The sequence below is a fragment of the Phodopus roborovskii genome, unplaced genomic scaffold (genome assembly GCF_943737965.1).
Source record: "Phodopus roborovskii unplaced genomic scaffold, PHOROB, whole genome shotgun sequence".
In the NCBI taxonomy this organism is placed as follows: Eukaryota; Metazoa; Chordata; class Mammalia; order Rodentia; family Cricetidae; genus Phodopus; species Phodopus roborovskii.
The window spans coordinates 42,729,955-42,751,367 of NW_026126433.1; the positions used below are offsets into that span (position 1 = coordinate 42,729,955).

Here is a 21,413-nt window from a genome sequence, read left to right on the forward strand (position 1 = left end):
GTGTGCACAACAAGCATACAAAAAAATAATAAATAAAACAAACATCCCCTCACATTCATTTAGAGTATGGCTTAGCTTTGGTTCAGTGTGTCTACTAAATCTGCATTCAAAGTGTTGTCCAGGACTATAGTCAAACAAAGACCCAACAGGAGAAGAATGCATTTCCATACTCATTTGTATGGGTGTGGCCATTACTTGGGTCTTTGCTTCCCTTTGAGAGATAGTGTCATCTTGCCACGTTACCTTCTTCATCACAAAGTTTACAACATGGCGCCTGGTTTCCCTCAGGACAGGTTAACCAGATGACAGCCAAAATAGAATCCACAATCATTTCTGACATTCTGTCCATTAGAAGCTAGTTAACAATTTCAGCCTACACTTATGGTTGGGTATTATGGAAGCATTTGGATACTAGGGGATAGGGGTCACCCCCTCCCTCAGGAGTCTACCAAAATAACATTCTCTTGGAAATGTACTTATACCACAAAGCCTGTTTTTTCTTTAGAATCCCTGGCCTATCTCACGGCTGCTACACATGGCTTAGATGAAGAAGCTGAGAGTCTGAAGGAAACATTTGACCCCGAGAAGGAGACGGTGAGTATTATACACATGTCTGATAACAGGACTCATTCTCATCTTGGGATCATTCAAAACCGTAAATTTTACTCTATCAGCAAATTACAGAGAGAGGCTTAAAGATGTCTAGAGGAAGCAGCGTAACCTTTTCTGTATGATGCTGTCATGTTTAACATCTTTATTATCCCACCTCTCAGATCCCAGACATAGACCCTAATGCCAAGCTGCTCCAGCCGCCTGCACCTATCATGCCACTGGATACCAATTGGCCCTTGCTGACTGTGTCCAAAGGGTTCTTTGAAGGCTCCATTGCCAGCAAGGGTAAGTGCCCATTTCTCCTATAGCACAGGACTCTATAGTAGATTGCTTGCCTAGTGTGTATGAAACTCTGGGTTCATTCCCAACCATTATGCACATAACTGTAATACCAGCTAGGGATTCAGAGGTAAAAGAATAAAAAATTCAAGGTCATCCTTGGCCACATAGTCAGTTTTAGGACAGCCTGAACTACATGAGACCATGTCTTAAAAACAATCTTAGAAAGTACCAGTAAGTAACTGTTTTATTGTAACATGAGTCTTCTGGCCCAGCAGGTCCCACTGCCCTGGAGCCCTAAATAAACACACAAGACTTATATTAATTATGAAACTATTGGCTGTTGGCTTGGGCTTCTTATTGGCTAGCTCTGTCTTATTATCAACCCATTTTTATTAATCTAAGAATTTCCATGTGGTCTTATCTTAACCTGAGTAGAGTCCAGACCTCTTACTCCTCTGCAGTCTCACATGGTGTCCCAACTCTTGACTACGTTTCCCAGAATTCTCTTATTCTCCTAGATCAGCCTATCTTGCTGCCTTATTGGCCAACAGTGTTTTATTCATCAACCACTAAGAGAAACATATGTACAGGAGACATACCCATCATTTTATATGTTCTTTTTTTCTGTGTGAAGTTTCACAGAGCACTGAAATGCTAGCCAGGGCTAGGATGTAGTCTCACACACCGAGGAAAGGCTTTTAGAGATAACTAGAGAGAATTTGAGCCAGGTGTGGCACATACCTGTAATCTCAGCCATTAGGAAGTTGAAGCAGGAGGAACAAGAGTTCAAAGCCAGTCATCACAGAATACGTAACTAGTGTAAGGACAGGTTGGGTCACATGAAACCCTTTCTCAACTCTTTAGCCTACTCCCTCCAAAACAAAGAAATATAAAAAATTGTGTAGGTGGGTGTCTATGCTGTTTATGTTTACAGACATCTGTAAACACTTTGGTGTGTTTCTGTAGTTTACCATACATGCAGTCATTTCCACTCATTGTTCTCCTGTTCACCATGTGCTGTGTGTGTATCTGTGGACAACCACTTCTTACTGCCATCCTTGCACTCCTGTTTACTTGGACAGTTTCACTACTTCACCTTTATGTAAGAGCCTAAGCAGACTTTGGGCATTCTGTGTCTGGCATCCTCATTCTCTGCACAGATTGTAGTAATGGTGACTTAGCAAAGATTTCAGGAAGAAGGTCCAAGAGTAGGCACCCAGAGACAGCTAGGTTTTAGTAACAGAGAGTTAGTTCTCTCCTACCTCAACAGGGACTGAACTGTAGCCATCACCACTGTTCCCCCAAAACACAACTTCTGGTTATCTCTTCTATTCTCTTTGTGGAACCTGTTGCAAGTTAGCATAACATATGTATAACAAGAATAATAACTCATAGAATATGGGTGGGAACTTCAGAGGTTGTTCAGTCAGTAAAGCACATGCCATGCAAGAATGAGGACCTGAGTTTGAGTTTGGATTCCCACACTAGAATTGCAGATACTCACATGCACAGACATTAAAAAAAAAAAAAAAAAAACATAGATAGAGCAGAGCAGGACAGAGCCTTGGTAATTATTGTTGGATTTTGTTTGGGGTATTTTTATTGTTTTGAGACTTAAAACAAAAAAAGCATGTTTCCTGACATTCAGAGTTGGCACTTTCTAAGTGGACAGCACATATTCCTAAGGACACAGCCCTGAGCAACTGCCTTTGAAAGAATGCACCTTGCCTGTGGAGGAAATCGGACTTGCTAGTCTCTAATCATCTTCCTTCTGTCCTTCCTTTGGTAGGGAAGGGAGGAGCACTGGCTGCTGACATTGACATTGACACTGTTGGTACTGAAGGCTGGGGAGAGGATGCAGAACTGCAGCTAGACGAAGGTATGAATGCTTTTTAGACTTTTCTGAGATGATAGGCTCCATGGATAGAAATCATCTCTGGAGCAGTCTATATAAGCTTCTAACTCTTGGAGCCAATAGTGTCCTAATATTTTGCTTTTTTTTTTTTTTTTTTTTTTTTCTGGGTATGCTACCACCCAGATCTATTTTGATCCTGGATTTTTCTTACAGATGGGTTTGTGGAGGCTCCAGAAGGTTTGGGAGAGGATGCTCTTGGCAAGGGACAAGAAGAAGGAGGTGGCTGGGATGTAGAAGAAGATCTGGAGCTCCCACCTGAGCTGGTATGTGAAGTTCCTCCCCTTTTCACCCTATAAAAACTGGTGGGTGCATTCTCTCTCTCTCTCCCTCTCTCTCTCTCTCTCTCTCTCTCTCTCTCTCTGTCTCTCTCTCTCTCTCACACACACACACACACACACACACACCTCTTACACTATGCCTATCCTGAAGTCTCCACAAAGGAGGGCTCCAGAGCAGCCTCCTAATCTGATACATTTTGGCTGTGGCCTTGTTTCCATTCTTATGTAGCATTAGAGAAGGGGGATGCATAGCCTCCCTCTAATCTAATGCTTATCTTCTTCTTGAAAGGGGGAGTGTTTAAAATCTGAATTGGAGCTTTTGTTATGTCATTTTCATTTTGGTGAGTGGCTCGCTATTGTATCCCTCTTAAAACCGGTACCTTTTCAACAGAGATAGGCATTTAAATACTGTCTTTTTTGTCCCTGGTGAGGTGGTTCCCGGTCTGTCTCTCCCATAACCATCACTTCTTTTCTTGAACAGAGGTGGGCATGTAGATGTTGAGTCTTGAAATCATCAGAACACAGTTCCTGGACAGCTTTTTTAAATGTCTTGATGTGGGGGCTTATAAACATAGCTGAGTTAACAGGGTGCTTGCCTGGCATGCACAAACCCTTTGCTTTGAACCCCACAATATATAAAGCAGGCCCGTGGTAGAGGCAGGAGGATTCAGTCCTTGCTTCATGGAGAGTTTGAGGCTTTGTCAGACTGTTTAAACAAATAAATAAAGCCTTGATTTTTCTTCTAGGATGTACCCACTGGGGTGGCTGGTGGTGCTGAAGATGGGTTTTTTGTGCCTCCAACCAAGGGAACAAGCCCAACACAGGTAAGCAGGAAAACACAAGTACATAGGTTAATGAGTTGGTTAATATTTGATTTCTGTGAGGGGAAAAAAAAATGTTGGCTACTTTTAAAAGAAACAGAGGAGAATTGGAAAGAAGGAAATTTTTCACTTGACTTCAATTTTCTGTTTCTTACTAGATCTGGTGCAATAACTCTCAGCTTCCAGTTGATCACATCCTGGCAGGTTCTTTTGAAACAGCCATGCGGGTAAGTCTTTAAAAACCTTGGCCTTTCCTCTTGAGTGTCTATTCCAGAGTCTCAGGGAGAATGGTTGACTCATTTTTTCAGCCACATGGGAGTGGTCTGACCCACAAGTGCCCAGCTGTAATTTCATGGAAATAGTTGGCCTTGCTAAAGGAACTTGCTTTTCAAAGTCCTCTTGTGACTGTCCATTTGGTCTGTGCTTGTGTTTGCCAGTGAGTGTTTAAGATGCATCTTCAGCCATTTCCACAGTTTGTAGCCTGCTTTCTGGCTTACATTAGTAAAATCAGCATGTCTCCCTGCACAGATGTGTATTGGGCACACTGTAAGTGTTATGATGACAGTAACAACTGTAACAACCATCAGTGTTCTTTTATTGTTGCTGTGTGTTATTTTAAAATAGTCTATATAGATGTTTAAATGGAGTAGATCCAATAATTACCTGTATGTTGATAATGAAAAAGCAATACAGAAATGTAAAATACCTTGCCCAAGTTTGACTTAATTTTTAATTGGTAGAAAATAAATCCTCCGAGCTGGAGAGCTGGCTCAGTGGTTAAGCACTGACTGCTCTTAAAAAGGTCCAGAGTTCAACTCCCAGCAACCACATGGTGGGTTTCATACATCTGTAATGAGATATGGTGCCCTCTTCTGGCCTGCAACATACATGCAGGCAGAACACTGTATACAAAATAAATAAATAAATGTTGGGGGGGGGGGAAGAAAAGAAATACTCCAGCACTCTAGAAACAGAAGTAGGTGGATCTCTGAGTTGAGGCCAGCCAGGTCTACAAGGTGAGTTTCAGGACAGCCAGGGCAACACAGAGAAACCTTATCCTAAAAAAATAAAAACGAAAGAAAACAAATCCTTATGTTTCTTTTTTGTTTGGTAGCTTCTTCATGACCAGGTGGGAGTAATCCAGTTTGGCCCCTATAAGCAACTGTTCCTACAAACATATGCTCGAGGCCGCACCACCTATCAAGCACTGCCCTGCTTGCCGTCCATGTATAGTTACCCTAATCGCAACTGGTAAGTCCCCTTGCTCCTTGCTACCGGTTCCAAGTTGAAGTGAACACTTCAGATGGTAACCACAGTGACACAGAGTTGCCCCGGAACTAAGGTTTCCAGGAAAAAAGTTCTGTGGCTTGTTACTTTGGAGTTTTGTTTATACCAGCTGTCACCCTGTTCCCAGTTACTTTTACAGTAGGGTGTTGGTGATTGTGTTTGCTAGAAACAGAGCATGACTTAATTATCCTATTTTCTTCATAATTTTCCCTTTCCAGGAAGGATGCAGGGCTAAAGAATGGTGTACCAGCTGTGGGCCTAAAGCTTAATGACCTGATCCAACGATTGCAGCTGTGCTACCAACTCACCACAGTTGGAAAGTTTGAGGAAGCTGTGGAAAAATTCCGCTCCATTTTGCTCAGTGTGCCTCTTCTTGTTGTGGACAATAAACAGGAGATTGCAGAGGTAGGAGGAGTCTATTCACTTGCATGAGCAATCCTGGGCACCTCCATAGTCTTGTCTATGTCATAACTGTCCTCTGCAACCTCTTCAGGCCCAGCAGCTCATCACCATCTGCCGTGAGTACATTGTGGGTTTGTGCATGGAGATAGAAAGAAAGAAGCTGCCTAAGGAGAGCCTAGACCAGCAGAAGCGCATCTGTGAGGTAAGATGTGTGGGATCAGCACTGCAAATCCCCGTAACACTCCTTACATCTACACTGTTTAGTTCAGTAGTTCAGAAGTTTCTTGGCTTTGGGGAGGAAAAGAAACTGGAGTTCATCTCCATTTCTCCACCTTTATTCCTCAGATCATCAGTTCTCATATTTTAAGAGGTAGAACTAATCTCTGTCTTATAGCTAATCATGTTCACTTTGTATTGTTTTGTTTTTTATAATTGTGTACCTGTTTATAAACAGCTAAACATCAGCTTGTCTTGTGTTCCTTTCTGTCCACTAGATGGCAGCCTATTTCACACACTCCAACTTGCAGCCTGTGCACATGATCTTGGTGCTGCGGACAGCCCTCAACCTTTTCTTCAAGCTCAAGAATTTCAAAACAGCTGCCACCTTTGCCCGGCGCTTGCTAGAACTTGGGCCAAAGCCTGAAGTGGCCCAACAGGTACATGGGAATTCCTTCATTGACTTTAGGGGAACCAGATGGAAGGAATAGAAGCCTAAGATCCTTGTCTCTGAAACAAAACAATATAACAGCATTGAAACCAAAATAAAGCCAATAGAATGCCACACTCTGCCTACTTACTGACCTTAGAGCTTCTTTTTTTCCCCTTGAAACCAAAGTAATAATTTATTCAGACATGGCATTGGGTGACTTGCTAAAATACTTTATATAGATGTTTAAATGGAGTAGACCCTATAATTAGCTGTATTTTAATAATGAGAAAGCAATACAGAGAAGTAAAATACCTTGACCAAGTTTGACTCCATTTTTTTTCTCAATGTAGACCAGACTGTCCTAGAATTTACTCTGTAGACCAGGCTGACCTCCAATTCACAGAGATCTGCCTGCCTCTGCCTCTGCCTCCCAAGTGCTGGGGTTAAAAGCATGCACCACCGCAGCAGGCTTGATTCAATTTTTAATTTGACATTTGTACTGCATCTTACTGCTCTTTGGCTTTGCAATCTAGAATAACTCCAGTGCACCTGCAGGTGATGCATCTATCTGTCCTTAAGCTCCAGGTGACACATTTTGACCTCTTGTACTTCTCATACATATTCCATATCCCTGCCATCTAAAGACATTCTTCTTTGGCAATAGAAATCTATTTTAACTCTTGCTGAGGCCAGACCCTAGCAATCTAGTCCCTAGACTTTGTTGGAATTGTGGATTTAAAGCAATGGAGCCATGTTGGAGAAGGAGAAAAATTTCACTGCGTATCCCAAACTGGCCCTCAAAGTTCTGACTCTCCTGTTTCTGCCCTCCTCTGAGTGATGGGATGCACCACTACACCCAGCAGCAACAGCAACTGTTAATTTTTCACATTCATCTTATTGATAGGATGGGACCTATATTCCTGTAGTATACTTACTTTTGTTGTTGTGTTCTGTTGTTTGAGACTGGGTCTCAGTATGTAACTCAGGTAGGCCTGGAACTTGAGATCCTTCTGCTCCTAAGTGCTGGAATTATAGACTTAGACCATCATTTCTAGTATATAGTTTCATCTTCTATCAGAGAGTATTTGTGCTGCTTTCTGTCCTCATAAACAAAATGTTTCTTTCCCCTTCTAGACCAGAAAAATCCTATCTGCTTGTGAGAAGAACCCCACAGATGCCTGCCAGCTCAATTATGACATGCACAACCCCTTTGACATTTGTGCTGCATCTTACCGGCCCATCTACCGTGGAAAACCAGTGGAGAAGTGTCCACTCAGTGGGGCCTGCTATTCCCCTGAGTTCAAGGGGCAAATCTGCAGAGTCACTACAGTAAGTACTGTCCTCAAGAATGTTTCTAGGATGTTGAGGGGAGGGCAGGAGAAGGAAGCATGGCAATGACTTGAGGCAGTGACACTGGGGAGGGCTGGAGCTTCTGCCCACTGGTCCACTTCTCAGTACCAAGCATCCTTCTGACAGCTTTTTGGGCCCTGTAGGGAATGAGCTTTCTGGGGTTTCCACCTTATTAATCTCTAACTTGATCTGTTTCCCACTTCCACAGGTGACAGAGATTGGCAAAGATGTGATTGGTCTGAGGATCAGTCCTCTTCAGTTTCGTTAAGTCCCCTTCACATGCATGGATTAAATCACATATTGTTCCTTCAGAGTGTCTAGCTCCAACCCCCACTCTCCCCTAACACTCACACTTCAGCTTGTTGACATCCATTTCTCCCTAAAACTTCATGTCCTTTCTCTTCTATTGCAAATCATAATTTTCAAGCTTGACTTCCTTGCTCCTGCAGACCTCTCCTGAAGGTAACTGGTTGTGATCATAGATGGATTTGCCGTTCATCCTGGGTCTTCAAGGAACAAATGAAAACTTTGTGCTGGACATTTGTTTAGCATATTCTTTCAATATTCCTCTCTCACCCACCACTCCCCCAGAAAAACAGTGAAATTTAATAAATGCCACGGAATTCTTAACTACCTGTATTTTCCTTGGACATTTAACTTCATTAGTAGGTTCCATCCCTCTGTGGGGCCCAGACACTTGCAGACTGAGAAGTAGTTTTTTTTTTTTTTTCAAAATGTGTACCATTTTCCACTGATTTCTTTCTGTCCTTTATAGCCATTGTTCTTGTGTTTTGTTGCTCACTCTAAATAAAGTAAATTTACATTTACTTTATTTCCCTGGCTTGGCATTTACTTCTTAGACACTTTCACATCCCTGTTTACATCTATATAGCTCTCTCACTAGAGCAGATTCTTTGTTCAGAATCAGTTTTTAATTACTATATTCATTATATACAGTTTTAATTAATACACACTGCAAGGAGAAAATAACATTGCTTTCTTAAGAGACAGGTGAAGCATAGCTCTACATTGTTGGAGAATGGTAAGAAGAGTTCTCTTGGGGCTGGAGAAATGACTCACTGGTTAAGAGCACTGGCTGCTCTTTCAGAGAACCTGGGCTCAATTCTCAGCACCCACATGGCAGCTCACAACTGTCTGTAACTCCAGTTCCAGGGGATTTGACACCCTCACACAGACATACATGCAGGCAAAACACTAATAAAATAAAAATTAAAAGGACGGTTTCTGTTGCATTTCTTACTGTAGTTTTCTATCTATTGCTAATTATAGCCAATATTTGCAAGCACCTATCAGTGTCCATCACTGTTCCATGTATTTGACATACTGTATTCACATAGAAGCTAGTATATAATAAACTATATATTTATAGTAAGCACATAGTTGTCTTAGCTTCTTTTCCCATTGCTGTGATAAAATACTCTGGCAAAGGCAACCACAGAGAGAAAGGTTTATTTGACTCACATTTCCTGCTTACAGTCAGGGAATTTCCAGCTTACACTGCAGGAAAGTGAAGGTGACAGGGATTTGAAGCAGCTAGTCACATTATATCCACAGTCAAGAGCAGAGAACAGTGAATTCAAGTATTCCTGCCAGTACTGGACTAGAGTTTTTTGTTTATTTGTTGTTGGTTTTTTTTTTTTTTTTGAGACAAGTTTCTCTGTGTAGCAACCTGGGCTGTCCTGGAACTCACAGAGATCCTTCTGCCTCTGCCTCCCCAGTGCTGGGATCAAAGGTGTGTACCACTGCCTGGCAAGAAGTCTATCTTTTCAGTACCTGCACTCTGGAGGCAGTCAGGCAACTTTCTCCTTTAAATTCAGGATCTCAGGCCTAGCAAATGCTGCTGCCCACAGTGGGTGTGTAATTCTAAACAGACATTCTCTGTGGTCCTTCTATTAGGTGATTCTAGATTATGCCAAATTCATAGAACTATCACAGTTGTCAGAGCATTTTGCTTCTATACTGAGTCGTGAATAAATGATATATTACTCCTTTGATTTAAAATACAAATGTTCATACCCAGTCTGCTGGCTCCATCTGTTCTATAGCACTTAGAAGGTAGAAACAGGATCACAGGTAAGACCAGCTCAGGTCTTTAACCCCAAGAGTTGGGAGGCAGAGGCAAATCTGTGAATTCAAGACCAGCTTGGTCCATTCTACATATTAAGTTCCAGGTCAGCCAAAGGCTACACAGTGAAATCCTGTTTCAAAAAAAAAAAAAAAAAAAAAAAAAAAAAAGTTGAAGACCAGGGACTGGAGAGCAGTTAAGAGCATTGACTGCTCTTCAGAATACCCAGGTTCAGTCCCAACCACCCTTAACTTCAGTTCCAGGCATTCTAATGCACCCTTCTGGTAGCCACAGGTACTGCATGCACATGGTGCACAAACATGTACACCCATCAAAGCTTTCAACCACAAAATAAGCATTGTGTTTTTTAAGTTCAGGACAACTCCCAGGTATTTCAGGGCCTAGACTATCCTATCTCAAAAACAACAAAATAGGTTAGAAAGGTGGCTCAGCAGTTTAAGAACAAGTATTGTTCTACCAGAGAGCCTGGGTTCAGTTTCCATCACCAGTTAACTCCAGCTTTGGGGGAGCCATGTTTTCTTTGAGCTTCATGGAAACCTGCACTCCCATGTACACCCCCACATACAGATACATAAACACACAGCTGGAGATGTAGCTCCATTGTAGAGTTCTGGCTTAGTATGTACAGGATCCTGGATTTAGTTCCTAGCACTGCATATGATAGCACATACCTTTCTCAAAAACTAGATAGATGTAGAAAATTTGTTTAGTTACAGGGATTGAACCCAGGGGTTTGCATATGATAGGCAAGCATTCTACTACTGAGCTATCTATATCCACTGGGGAAAAAAAGATGTACAAAGTATGTACTTGTTTCTTTGTGTTATTTCTTGAGGCAGGTCTTGAACTATATAATCAAGGATGACCTTGAACATTTTGTTTTATTTTCTCAAGACAGGGTTTCTCTGTCCTGGAACTCACCTCAAACTCACAAAGATCCACATGCCTCTGCCTTCCTGAGTGTGGTGCCACCACCATCCTGTGCTTTGATTTTTTAATCTTCAAGCCTCCACTACCAGAGTACAGGAATTACTCTAAGTTTTCACTTTAATCCATTTTCCATTAACCATGTAGTTGAAACACCAGAACTGCGAACTATGCTATCTCGTCAGTGAAATGGCCAAGGAAGTAAGGGCACTTGATGTCAAGCCTGACACCTGAGATCCACCCAGAAATCCACACAGTGGAAGGAGAGAACTGGATCCCCCAAATTGTCCTGTAATCTCTATACAAGCATTATATTATGTATGCCCACTTATGTACACACTCAAAATATTTTTTAATTATTTAAAAATAACTATTATGACTAGTTTATCCTGTATCTTTTTCCTGAGCCACTCAGTTCCTATCACCTTTCCCCAAACAGGTTGCCTAACAGCCTTCAAAAAAGTATGTATTTGGGAGCAGATATGTGTGTTTTCCCCACCTCCCTTTTATACATAATGAAAACAATATTCTTTGTTGTTGGATTTTGTGTGTGTGTGTGTGTGTGTGTGTGTGTGTGTGTGTAGTTTTTCTCATTGCTCATTTTAAGTTATGAAAGTCTCACAGTATCTGGGTTATTTGCAATGTTTTGCAATTATCAGCATTGCTGCAATAAATAAACTTGAACATACATTGTATGGGTGGGGAAAGTGTCCCTGAGGCTGAAGTACAAAAGGAACACCTACTTCAAGATCACAGGACTTTTATGTTGTCAGATCTAAGAGTTACTTTCTTAAATATAACCCTCAAACTAAGACTGCTTTCTCAAAAACCTGTATATAAATATATATATATAAATATAATATTATATAATAATATATAATAAATATATAAATATAAAATATTTTCTCAAGTTTTAAACATCCTTCTTGCAAGTACAGGCAAGAATCAGACATGGTGGTTCATACCTATAATTCAGATTCTTGGATGGTTGAGATGGAGCAGTTGTCTCATGTTCAAGGCTAGCCTTGTCTGAAGAGTGAGACTCTGTCTCAAAAATGACATCTTGGAGGACACAGACATGGCTTAGCAGTTAAGAGCAAATACTGCCCAGTTCAGTTCCCAGCATCCACATCTGGTGGCTCATAACCACCTATAACTTAGCTCTAGAGAGATTTGTTACCTCTTGCTCCTGACAACAAGTGCACTCACAAACACATACCCAAATGCATATGTACACATACAATTTCAAATAATTAAAAATATTTTTTTAAGTCTTGGATCTTTGTAAGTTCTAGGCCAGCCAGTGCTACATAGTGAGACCCTGTCTAGAAATACATTTTTAAATAAGTTTACAAATTAAATTACAAAATTGTACACATTCTAAAGTAAGTATTGTGAACCAAGTTGACAATCTCTGCTTCTTGATACTTACCTAACTTGGGAAAGAAGAATGGATATATATGAAATAATTGTGACTATCAGTCAAGAATCTGAATTTAATCAATAAGCAGCGGAGAGACATTAAGTCCTTAAACAAGACTGGTACAAAAAAATGTTATGAGCAGAATAGGGCATGTCAGTATGTATCTGTATGTATCTGTAATCCTAGTGTGTAGATAGCATGATGAGTTCTAGGCCAGACTGAGCTAAATGACCAGTCAACCCTTACAGGCAGGACCAACTGTGATTTATTTGTATATTACATTGTGCCCAGCATAAGAGTGTATACAACTGTAGATGCTTGCTTTGTGCTAAAACTACATTTGGCTATCTTTATTTTGTTTATCTGTTTTGTGTATGTGTCAAGGAGCACATGTGGAGGTCAGAGTCCAGAGCATGGTAGATGTCTCTCCAACGGACAGTAGAGACACATACCTTTAATCCCAGTACAGGTAGAGAAGCAGGCGGATCTCTGTGAGTTCGAAGCCAGCCTGGTGTACAGAGAGAGTTCCAGGTCAGCCAGAACTACATACAGAGAAACCCTGTCTTGAAACAACAAAACAAAACAAAAATTCTCTCCTATCATGCAGGCTCTGAGCATGAAACTAAGATTGCCTCGATTTGACAGTTCTGTCTTAGCCTTAAAGAGAAAAAAAAAAAAAAAAAAAAATCACGGAGTTTTATAGCTCCGGGTTTAGCTAAGCCTTGTGGTGTAATATCTGCCTTCGGGAGGTGGAGGCAGTAGGGCAAGAAAAACCTGCCTGAAAACAAAATCTCTCCAAAAGTTCCAGATGAAAGGGAAAGTTAACAAACAAAACGAAAAAAATACATCCTCTCACTTCTGCCCCCCACATCAAGCTGGACCTGGTGAGTCAAGCATTTGGGAAATGGAGACGGGAGGAGCCAGATTTCTAGACCAGCCTGCGCAACATATCTAGTTCAAGTCCAACTGCTGTGGCTGTGTAGTTAGTACGTGCAAGGACCGAGGTTGATCCTCAGAAAAATAAAAACAAAAACAAAAACAAAAAAAGAAAAACAAAGCTAGTTTCCTGTCCCTTTAAAAATGGCGGTCCTGCACAGTAGAGCGATATCATTGGCTGCACAAGTCATGGGGGCGGGGCTAGGGGCGGGACGTGTGGTGGCGCCAGTGGTTCCACCTCCTACGGCAAGTCGGAGGCAGCAAGATGGCGGCCGCTGAGGAAGGTTGCGATGTTGGGGTCGAAGCGGACCGGGAACTGGAGGAGCTTCTGGAAAGTAAGAGCCCATGACGGGAAAGGTCAGAGGGGTCGGAGGCGAGAACCCAGTGGAGGTTAAGGGAACTTGAGATTTCGGGGCGGAGCGGGAGAATCTCGCCAGTGGTTGGCGGGGGAGGTGGTTTGACTTCGACCCCGGTCCTCCTGATTAGCGGACCTTGGCCACTGGTCAATGCAGACCTCAAATCTCTGCGGACACCCCCGCCCCGCGCCAAAACTTGTCTTGCTTTAGAGTGTCAGGTTGTTTTGAGTCTGGCCTTGAACTCGCGACAGCCTCTGGGAGTGCTGAGATTACAGGCTGGAACCGCCAGGACCGGCTTTAGAAAACTATTGAAATCTCTCCTGTCAGTAGCAACATTCACAGAACAAAATAACTCCAAGAGTCCTTATGTCTGTCGTATTATCTTTCCTAACCTGAAAGTATCTTCCTTAACTCCTTTTACCTCACTATCTTTCCTCATTCTTTTACCAGGCCCTGAGTTCTTTCGTGTCAGTACTTCAGGGAAACTACTGTTGGTTTGAGAGATTGTCTCATGTAGTCTAGGCTGGCCTCAGACTCGGGGGCTGGCCTTGAACTTGAGATTTTTTTTCTGCCCCTGCCAGCATGCCACCACCATGCCTGACATCCTTTGGAGAAACTGAGAGTGAGCTAATCCCAGGGGAAAACATTTCGTCTTCCTGAAATGATGGTGGATGTTTGTTTCTTTCTTACTCTTGCCCTCTACCCTGGTTTCCTGCCCAGAGTGAGGCCAGGGCCCTTTCACTGGTCCTGGCAAGCAGTGTGGTGCTGACGACACAGGCTTCTCAGGGCAGAGGTGAACCTTTTATCTGTTGCTCAGTCACAACGATGTAGGCAGGGAGAAAATGAACAGATTTAGTGAGGCGTGGCAAGTGACTCCATTGGCCCAGGGTTACTGCATATAAGGCCAAGGGAAGTAGCTGTAGGTGCCTGCTGAGGGAGAAGAACTAAATTGTAACATAATTTAAGAGTTTAATACCCTCCTGTAGGATCTGTGCAGTTTGTACTGGTAGTAGGGCCCATAGAAAGTTGGGTGGGATATCCTGTGCATTCTTACAAGAGGTTATTGCCTTTAATACCTCAGAGTGAGTTTAAAGAAACAAGTCAGGCTGGGTATTGTTGGTGGCGCACGCCTTTAGTCCCAGCACTTGGGAGGTAGAGGCAGGCAGATCTCTGTGAGTTCAAGGCCAGCGTGGTCTACAGAGCTAGTTCCAGGACAGCCTCCAAAGCAATACAGAGAAACCCTGTCTCAAACCACCCCCCTCCAAAAGAGAAAGAAAAGAAATAATTCTATCTCTCCCCTCTATTTTTGTTGGATAACTGATTTTTAGGGAATTTTATAATATGCATAGAGATTTATTTAGTGCTTTCCTTCCTAGTTCTGAGATGAACACTGTTCTATGTAAAGGGTTTTCTTCCCAGCTGGTCACAATAAGTTAGGTGAATCCCAAGGAAGGCGGGAAACCTGTTTGTTGATCAGTGAATCGGGTAGGAAAGATGCCAAGAAAAGAGAAGGAAGTTCAGGAAAGCTGGCACTTTATATGATTATTTTCCTGACAGTTTACTCAGAATTGCAGCTTGCTAGCTTTATCCATCCCCAACATACCCACCATGTCTCTTGTTTCCAAAGGTGCTCTTGATGATTTCGATAAAGCCAAACCCTCCCCAGCGCCCCCTCCTACCACCTCGGCCCCTGATGCTTCAGGGCCCCAGAAGAGATCGCCAGGAGACACTGCCAAAGTATAAATCCCACCCCCCTTAAGGGAGGGGGGATGTGCATGCACCTCAGAGCAGGGGTGGGGCAGGCCCCAGTGGGCCAGAAGGGTGGGTGGGAGGATGCCTTTGCCTCACGGGAGGATGCCTTTGCCTCACTCTGCTGAGCATTCTTCCAGGCCTCAGCTCCTATGAAACAAGGACCTGGAGTTGTACTGAGGGATAACAAGGAAGGGCCTTGAGAAAAGAGAAGTTTTAAGTGGTTGGATTTGTATGCTACCTCACACCATTCCTTCAGTGGCCAGAATCTTTGCTTGCCACCCTCATGAAAAGAGCAGATAGAATGTTCAGTGGTGGTGTTTGTGGGGCAGAGGTTTCATTTCCCAAGACTACTACCTGAGCTCCTATAGAAGGCTAGACTCAGGGTGGTGCTGTAAGAGGTGAATTTTGTCCACCTTTTCCCTGCAGGATGCCCTCTTCGCCTCCCAAGAGAAATTTTTCCAGGAACTGTTTGATAGTGAGTTGGCTTCCCAAGCCACTGCGGAGTTTGAGAAGGCGATGAAGGAGCTGGCTGAAGAAGAGCCCCACCTGGTGGAACAGTTCCAAAAGCTCTCAGAGGCAGCTGGGAGAGTGGGTGAGGACACCCAAACAAAAAACACTGGACAGACCTCTTTATTGCTTGAGAATACCAGGATTGTAACATTGATAATAGTCATAATGTTACAGCCATGGAGTGTGTAAAGCAAGAGAAAGAAGTGTGGGAATTGGATCTTGCTTACTGTAAAAAAAGGTTAAGATGTTTTGGAAAGTAATCAAAAAAGATTAGTTCAGCCACGTGTAATAGCATGTTCTTTTAATCTATGGCAGACAGAGGCAAACAGATCTCTGTGAGTTTGAGGCCAGCCTGGTCTAAATAGTGAGTTCCAGAACAGCTAGGCCTACATAGTAAGACCTTGTCTTAAAAATAAATAAACAAGGTTATCCCAAACAGCCCTTTTAAAGGACATGCTGTTAGTGTTACTGTGCAGAATAATTAACACATTATCTATATAGATTTATGGCATGACCATGAAGATCACAATAAAGAATAGTTGAGATTTTGAAGTATTAGTAGTTTGCTAGTAAACGCTTTATATCCAGCCTAGTAAGTAGGTCAGTCTAGACAAGCTGACAGTTAAAATCCTAGGTAATTCTGGTTCTTTTCATTTCTCCTAGGCAGTGATGCAAACTCTCAACAAGAATTTACTTCTTGCCTAAAGGAAACATTAAGTGGGCTAGCCAAAAATGCCACTGACCTTCAGGTAAAGGGAAGGAATAGGGGTCCACTTCCAGATGCTTCCTGAGCAGTCTCAAAATCCCTGCCTTGATTTTTGTTACAAGCACATCCAGATAGTTCTTTGCACCTGAAAGTGTGGTAAGCATTCCGGGAAGGCATTGTAACCTGTTGGTCTCTTTTGTCTTGTCCAGAACTCGGGGATGTCTGAAGAGGAACTGACCAAAGCCATGGAAGGGCTGGGCATGGATGAAGGGGATGGGGAAGGGAACATCCTCCCCATCATGCAGAGCATCATGCAGAACCTACTGTCTAAGGATGTACTGTACCCATCCCTGAAGGAGATCACGGAAAAGGTTTGTGAGTTTCCACTTATGCCTTTTCCTTTTCTCCTCACTTCATTCTGTCGACCACGGGCCACTTTGCTCAGACAAGGTGTAGTAAAAGGGCAATTTGAGTGTACAAGTACAGTCTTTTAAACCCTTTGTTTGTTGGAAGAAGTTATTGAGGGAATAAAGGTACATAGGTGATCTGATCATTTTTCCACAGTGGGAGTGTCTGAGCTAGAAGAGGTCAGCTTTAGTTTTCTCTAAATTAGTTCAAGACTCTGAGTTTGACTGATCCATTTCTTTTTTTTTTTTTTTTTTTTTTTTTTTTTGGTTTGTTTGTTTGTTTTTTGAGACAGGATTTCTCTGTGTAATAGTCCTGGTTGTCCTGGAACTCACTATTTACACCAGGCTGTCCTCAAACTCACTGAGATCCACTTGCCTCTGCCTACCAAGTACTGGGAATTAAAGGCATGTTCTACCAATGCCTGGATCCTTCTTGTATTTCTTAACTTTATTAATTTCTCCAGTAAGGATTCACAGGATTTTGTGGTAGTGTTATGAACAGTTTGAGAATAATTTAAATGAATGTCCCTGCTTGAAAAAGCTTATAGTTTCACTAGAGAAATAGAAGCCCTTCAGCATCACAGGGCAACATGTGACTGAGTAGGAAATGAGTAGCAAGACCAGAAGTCTGCAGACCAGTATTTGTATGGTCTAAGTCTAACTCTCAAGCTAAGAGTAGTTTTTACATTGTTTTAAAAAGATTTATTTTTTGCCGGGTGTTGGTAATGCACGCCTTTAGTCCCAGCACTTGGGAGGCAGAGGCAGGTGGATCTCTGTGAGTTCAAGGCCAGCCTGGTCTACAGAGATAGTTCCAGGATGGGCTCCAAAGGTATACAGAGAAACCCTGTCTCAAAAAACCAAAACCAGAAAGAAAAAAAAGATTTATTTTTATTTCTATTTTTTAATTAGGTGTATGTACATGAGTTTGGGTATCTATGAAGGCCGTAGGCATCAGACTACCCTTGAACTAGAGTTACAGCTGGCAGTGAGCCACCTGAGTGCTGACAACTGAACCTAACCTGAACTGTCCTTTACAAGAACAGTATGTACTATTATCCACTGAGCCATATCTCTAGCCCTGGTTTTTATATTTTTAAGTTTTAAAACAATAGCAGGGCTGGAGAAAGATTCAGCAGTTAAGAGCACTAGCTGCTATTCCAGAGGACCTGGGTTCCACCCACATGGCAGCTTACAATGGTCTGGGGCTCCAGTTCCAGGGGATTCTATGCCCTCTTCCAGCTTCTGAGAGCACCAGACACACACATGGTATGCAGACATACATACAGGCAAAATATTCATTCAAAAAATTAATTGAATTTTTATAGCAACACGGGGGGCTTGTTAAAGAGCACTTGCAGAGGACCCAGGTTTGGGTCCCAGCATCTTCTTGGTAACTCATAACCACCCATAACTCCAGTTCTAGGGGATCTGACACCCTTTGTGAATTTCAAGTGCACCAGGTATGTACATGGTACAAATACATACATGCAGGCAAAACACTAATCCAAACAAAAAATAAATAAGTCTAAAAAAAAGATAACAATGTTTAACAGAGACCCTATGTGACTTTGTCCTAGTTAGCCGCAGATGTCAACTTTATGTAGCCCAGAGTCATTTGATGGGGTCTCATTTGGGGGATTGCCAGATCAGATTGGACTATGGCTATGTATATAAGGATTGTCTTGATTGATGGTTGTTGTGGAAGGGCATAGTCCCCACTGTAGGTGGCACCATCCCTAGGCAGGTGGGCTTAGACTATAATAAGAAAGCTAAAAAACAAGCAAGAAAGTAAGCTGGTAGTCCTCCATGGTCTCTGCTTGAGTTCCTGTCCTTAGTGATGGACTGTTACCAGTATCAGATGAAATAAACCTTTTCCTCCCCAAGTTGTTTTTGATATTTTGTTGCAGCAACTGGAATCATCAGAGCCTAAAGTGATTACTTTCTTGCTTTTCACAGACATAGTTTACTAATCTGCAGTTACCATAAATACCAGTGTATCCAGAGGGTCTGTTGGAGTCCACAGTTCTTAGTCCTTTTTACAGTGAACTTGCTTGTTTAGCCTTTCTTTCCCCTTTGTCCTCTTCTCTTCACATTTTAGGTCCCCTTCTCTCCTTGTTCACTGAATTATTTCCATCCATTCTCTCTCTTCCCTTAGTATCCAGAGTGGTTGCAGAGTCACCAGGAATCTATCCCTCCAGAGCAGTTTGAGAAGTACCAGGAGCAGCACAGTGTCATGGGCAAAATATGTGAGCAGTTTGAGGCAGAGACGCCCACAGACAGTGAGGCTACTCACAGGGCTCGTTTTGAGACGGTGCTAGATCTCATGCAGCAGGTAAGACCTCCTTCCGGTGCCTTCCTACTGGTGCTGTCCACTTGGGTGTTGAATGGAGGAGATATCTAGAAAGGGTGCTACACAGCCTGGGTGGAGGGAATACAAAAAAGGCTACATACCACGATCAGAAGAAATCAAATCACTAGTCAGATTGCTTTTGTTACTTTTTGTGTTGTTTTCTGACTTTTATTCATTTTTGATTGCATGTTCTTTTTATTTTCTAGTTACAGGACTTGGGCCATCCTCCAAAAGAGCTGGCTGGGGAGATGGTGAGCATGTTTTGTACATTTTAACCCAATTTGCAGACTCCAGTAATCCCTAGTTAATCCATATAAGGTGACCATTGTAGCTGCTAGGGATGGACCTTCAGAAACTCTGACCTGAAATATGAGTGGTTTTCTCAGTCCCTTCATCTCTTCTCAGCCTCCTGGCCTCAACTTTGACCTGGATACCCTCAATCTGTCGGGCCCACCAGGTGCCAATGGTGAACAGTGTCTGATCATGTGAAACACAACACGTTTTCCTCCATGAGTCCCAGACATGGGGAACATCTGGAGTCAGCAGAACCATTGGGAACTGAGGCAAGAGTATCGTCTCTGGGAGCTGGCCGTCCCACACTCTCTACATCCCATTCAAGACTATGCCATACCAGCTGTGGATCTATTCTGTAGGCCGTTTCTATGAGCCTTACTCCATCATGTATTCTGCTGTTAGAAACAGGCCGGTTCATTGCCAGGTGAAGGAAGGCATCCCTTTGGGGGCATTTCACTTCTTCCTGCTCCCCAAAATAATGTTATATATGGCTGTACTCATGTTCCCCTTTACTCCCAGGGACTTCGTGCCTTGTTTCTACTCCCTCTCTTGGATCTGGGGAGCAGGAGCTGAGTCCTAAGACTTTGTGTTTCTGGCAGGGCCTCTGGGAATGAGAAGAAATGTAGCTTGCCCTGGGGCTGTAGGTTTGTCACCACATCTCCTTGCCTTCATTTTTAACTCTCTGAAGGGAAAGGAATTTTGCACTTACCTGTGGTCAGGTTGGAAGAGAAGCCTGGGCTTTTCCTGTCCCTAGGTGCTGTGTGTGCCCTTAATTCCCCTTTCCTCCTGAGAACTCAAGTTGCTATCTTGGTTGTTTCATCAACTCTGTGGTTTGGGTGAGCCCAGCTCTTGACCTTCTTTGGCCCCTTGGCTGTCCTCTTTCCTCCTATTGTTTTAGATTCTTTTTACTCCAGCCCCTCTGAACCAATGTGATTGATGAAGGCCAATCTTGTTTCCTTTCATCTACTCCTGTACCATTCTCACCAGACCCTTCCCTTCCCTGGCCAGCAACACATAATTGTAGTGTCAGAGTTGGCAAATGAATGGCCATTGTACCCAGATTCATTCTGGATTGCTTGAGATATCAGATTCCCTAGAATTCTTGGTTCAGGAAGGTGCTTGGGGAAGGGGTACACCTGGGTCTTTTTCCTACAAGCCCCAGGAGACAGTATCTAATAAATATTCTGAGTGCATGTGTGGGTTATTTTTCATCCAGGTTTTTTTTCTAATCTTCCTGAGCTTCTATAAGCTACAGAGTGGGAAGTGTTAGAAGATAGTTCTATGTAATGTTAAGCTAGTTTCTACCATGACCCTGCCCTCCAGGTTAGGCTTCCTTTAGTAAAAGGATACTACTGTCTTCATCTCCTTAGTATTTGAGTCTTAACTTCTGACATTATAATTGATGTTAATAATGTATTGTTAACATGTTTTCTAAATTACCTAGGTTTAAATTGAACTTCTCAGTAGGTCTAAGGACCATGGTTGTCATATATTTTATGGATATTTTAGCCCACCTAGCTGTCTAGTTCACTTGGAAAATAACTTTTAAAATATATAATATTAATTTATTCTTTGGGAATTTTATACATGTATACAATGTATTTTGATCATCACCCTCCCCTCCCCCCAGAAAATAACTTTTGCAAGAAGAACAAATTCACATTTATCTTTTTTTGTTTGTTTGTTTTGTTTTTTGGGACAGGGTTTTTCTGTGTAAAACATTGGCTGTCCTCGAACTCACAGAGACTTTATTTCCAAGACATTTCTTTCACTTTTATTTTGCTTGAACATGAAATACCACTTGAATTATTCTAGGGCTGAATAAAACCTGCTGCCCTAGGGCAGTCCTCAAATTATGTGTGGTAAAGTACCAGAGATTTTGACTTTAAACATCTAGTCCCTCATGTATCAATATTTGGATATGTTGCCCATGACAGGTGTTCAGGTGAGACTGTAGACAACTTGTCATGCAAATTTGAAAGCACCTGAACTATCTAGACTCCACTAACAGGTTAAGCCCACACTTGTCATGTAATTTTATTTCACAGC

At 42.4% G+C, this 21,413-nt stretch overlaps 2 protein-coding genes across 4 annotated transcripts in view; both read left to right on the forward strand.

Moving 5' to 3' along the window:
- Nucleotides 1-8,989, forward strand: part of Copa (COPI coat complex subunit alpha) — a 46,638-nt gene extending 37,649 nt beyond the window's left edge. For both annotated transcript variants that reach the window (XM_051186297.1, XM_051186298.1), the window contains exons 22-33: nucleotides 506-594; nucleotides 774-897; nucleotides 2,684-2,773; nucleotides 2,963-3,072; nucleotides 3,834-3,911; nucleotides 4,067-4,135; nucleotides 5,023-5,159; nucleotides 5,414-5,600; nucleotides 5,689-5,799; nucleotides 6,092-6,253; nucleotides 7,381-7,575; nucleotides 7,805-8,989. In XM_051186297.1, the coding sequence (XP_051042254.1) occupies nucleotides 506-594; nucleotides 774-897; nucleotides 2,684-2,773; nucleotides 2,963-3,072; nucleotides 3,834-3,911; nucleotides 4,067-4,135; nucleotides 5,023-5,159; nucleotides 5,414-5,600; nucleotides 5,689-5,799; nucleotides 6,092-6,253; nucleotides 7,381-7,575; nucleotides 7,805-7,864 (1,412 nt within the window). In that variant the 3' untranslated portion in view covers nucleotides 7,865-8,989. The remainder of the gene's footprint in view (nucleotides 1-505; nucleotides 595-773; nucleotides 898-2,683; nucleotides 2,774-2,962; nucleotides 3,073-3,833; nucleotides 3,912-4,066; nucleotides 4,136-5,022; nucleotides 5,160-5,413; nucleotides 5,601-5,688; nucleotides 5,800-6,091; nucleotides 6,254-7,380; nucleotides 7,576-7,804) is intronic.
- Nucleotides 8,990-13,214: 4,225 nt separating this feature from the next.
- Pex19 (peroxisomal biogenesis factor 19) lies at nucleotides 13,215-20,557 on the forward strand. Of its 2 annotated transcripts, XM_051186301.1 has the most exons (8): nucleotides 13,215-13,324; nucleotides 14,973-15,082; nucleotides 15,524-15,689; nucleotides 16,271-16,356; nucleotides 16,523-16,684; nucleotides 18,876-19,052; nucleotides 19,277-19,321; nucleotides 19,476-20,557. In XM_051186301.1, the coding sequence occupies exons 1-8, from the start codon at nucleotides 13,255-13,257 to the stop codon at nucleotides 19,557-19,559; spliced, it is 900 nt and encodes a 299-aa protein (XP_051042258.1). In that variant the 5' UTR covers nucleotides 13,215-13,254; the 3' UTR covers nucleotides 19,560-20,557. The 2 variants fall into 2 exon arrangements, with proteins under 2 accessions (XP_051042258.1, XP_051042259.1); XM_051186302.1 differs by lacking the exon at nucleotides 14,973-15,082 and having other exon boundaries at nucleotides 13,228-13,324.
- Nucleotides 20,558-21,413: the final 856 nt, after the last annotated feature.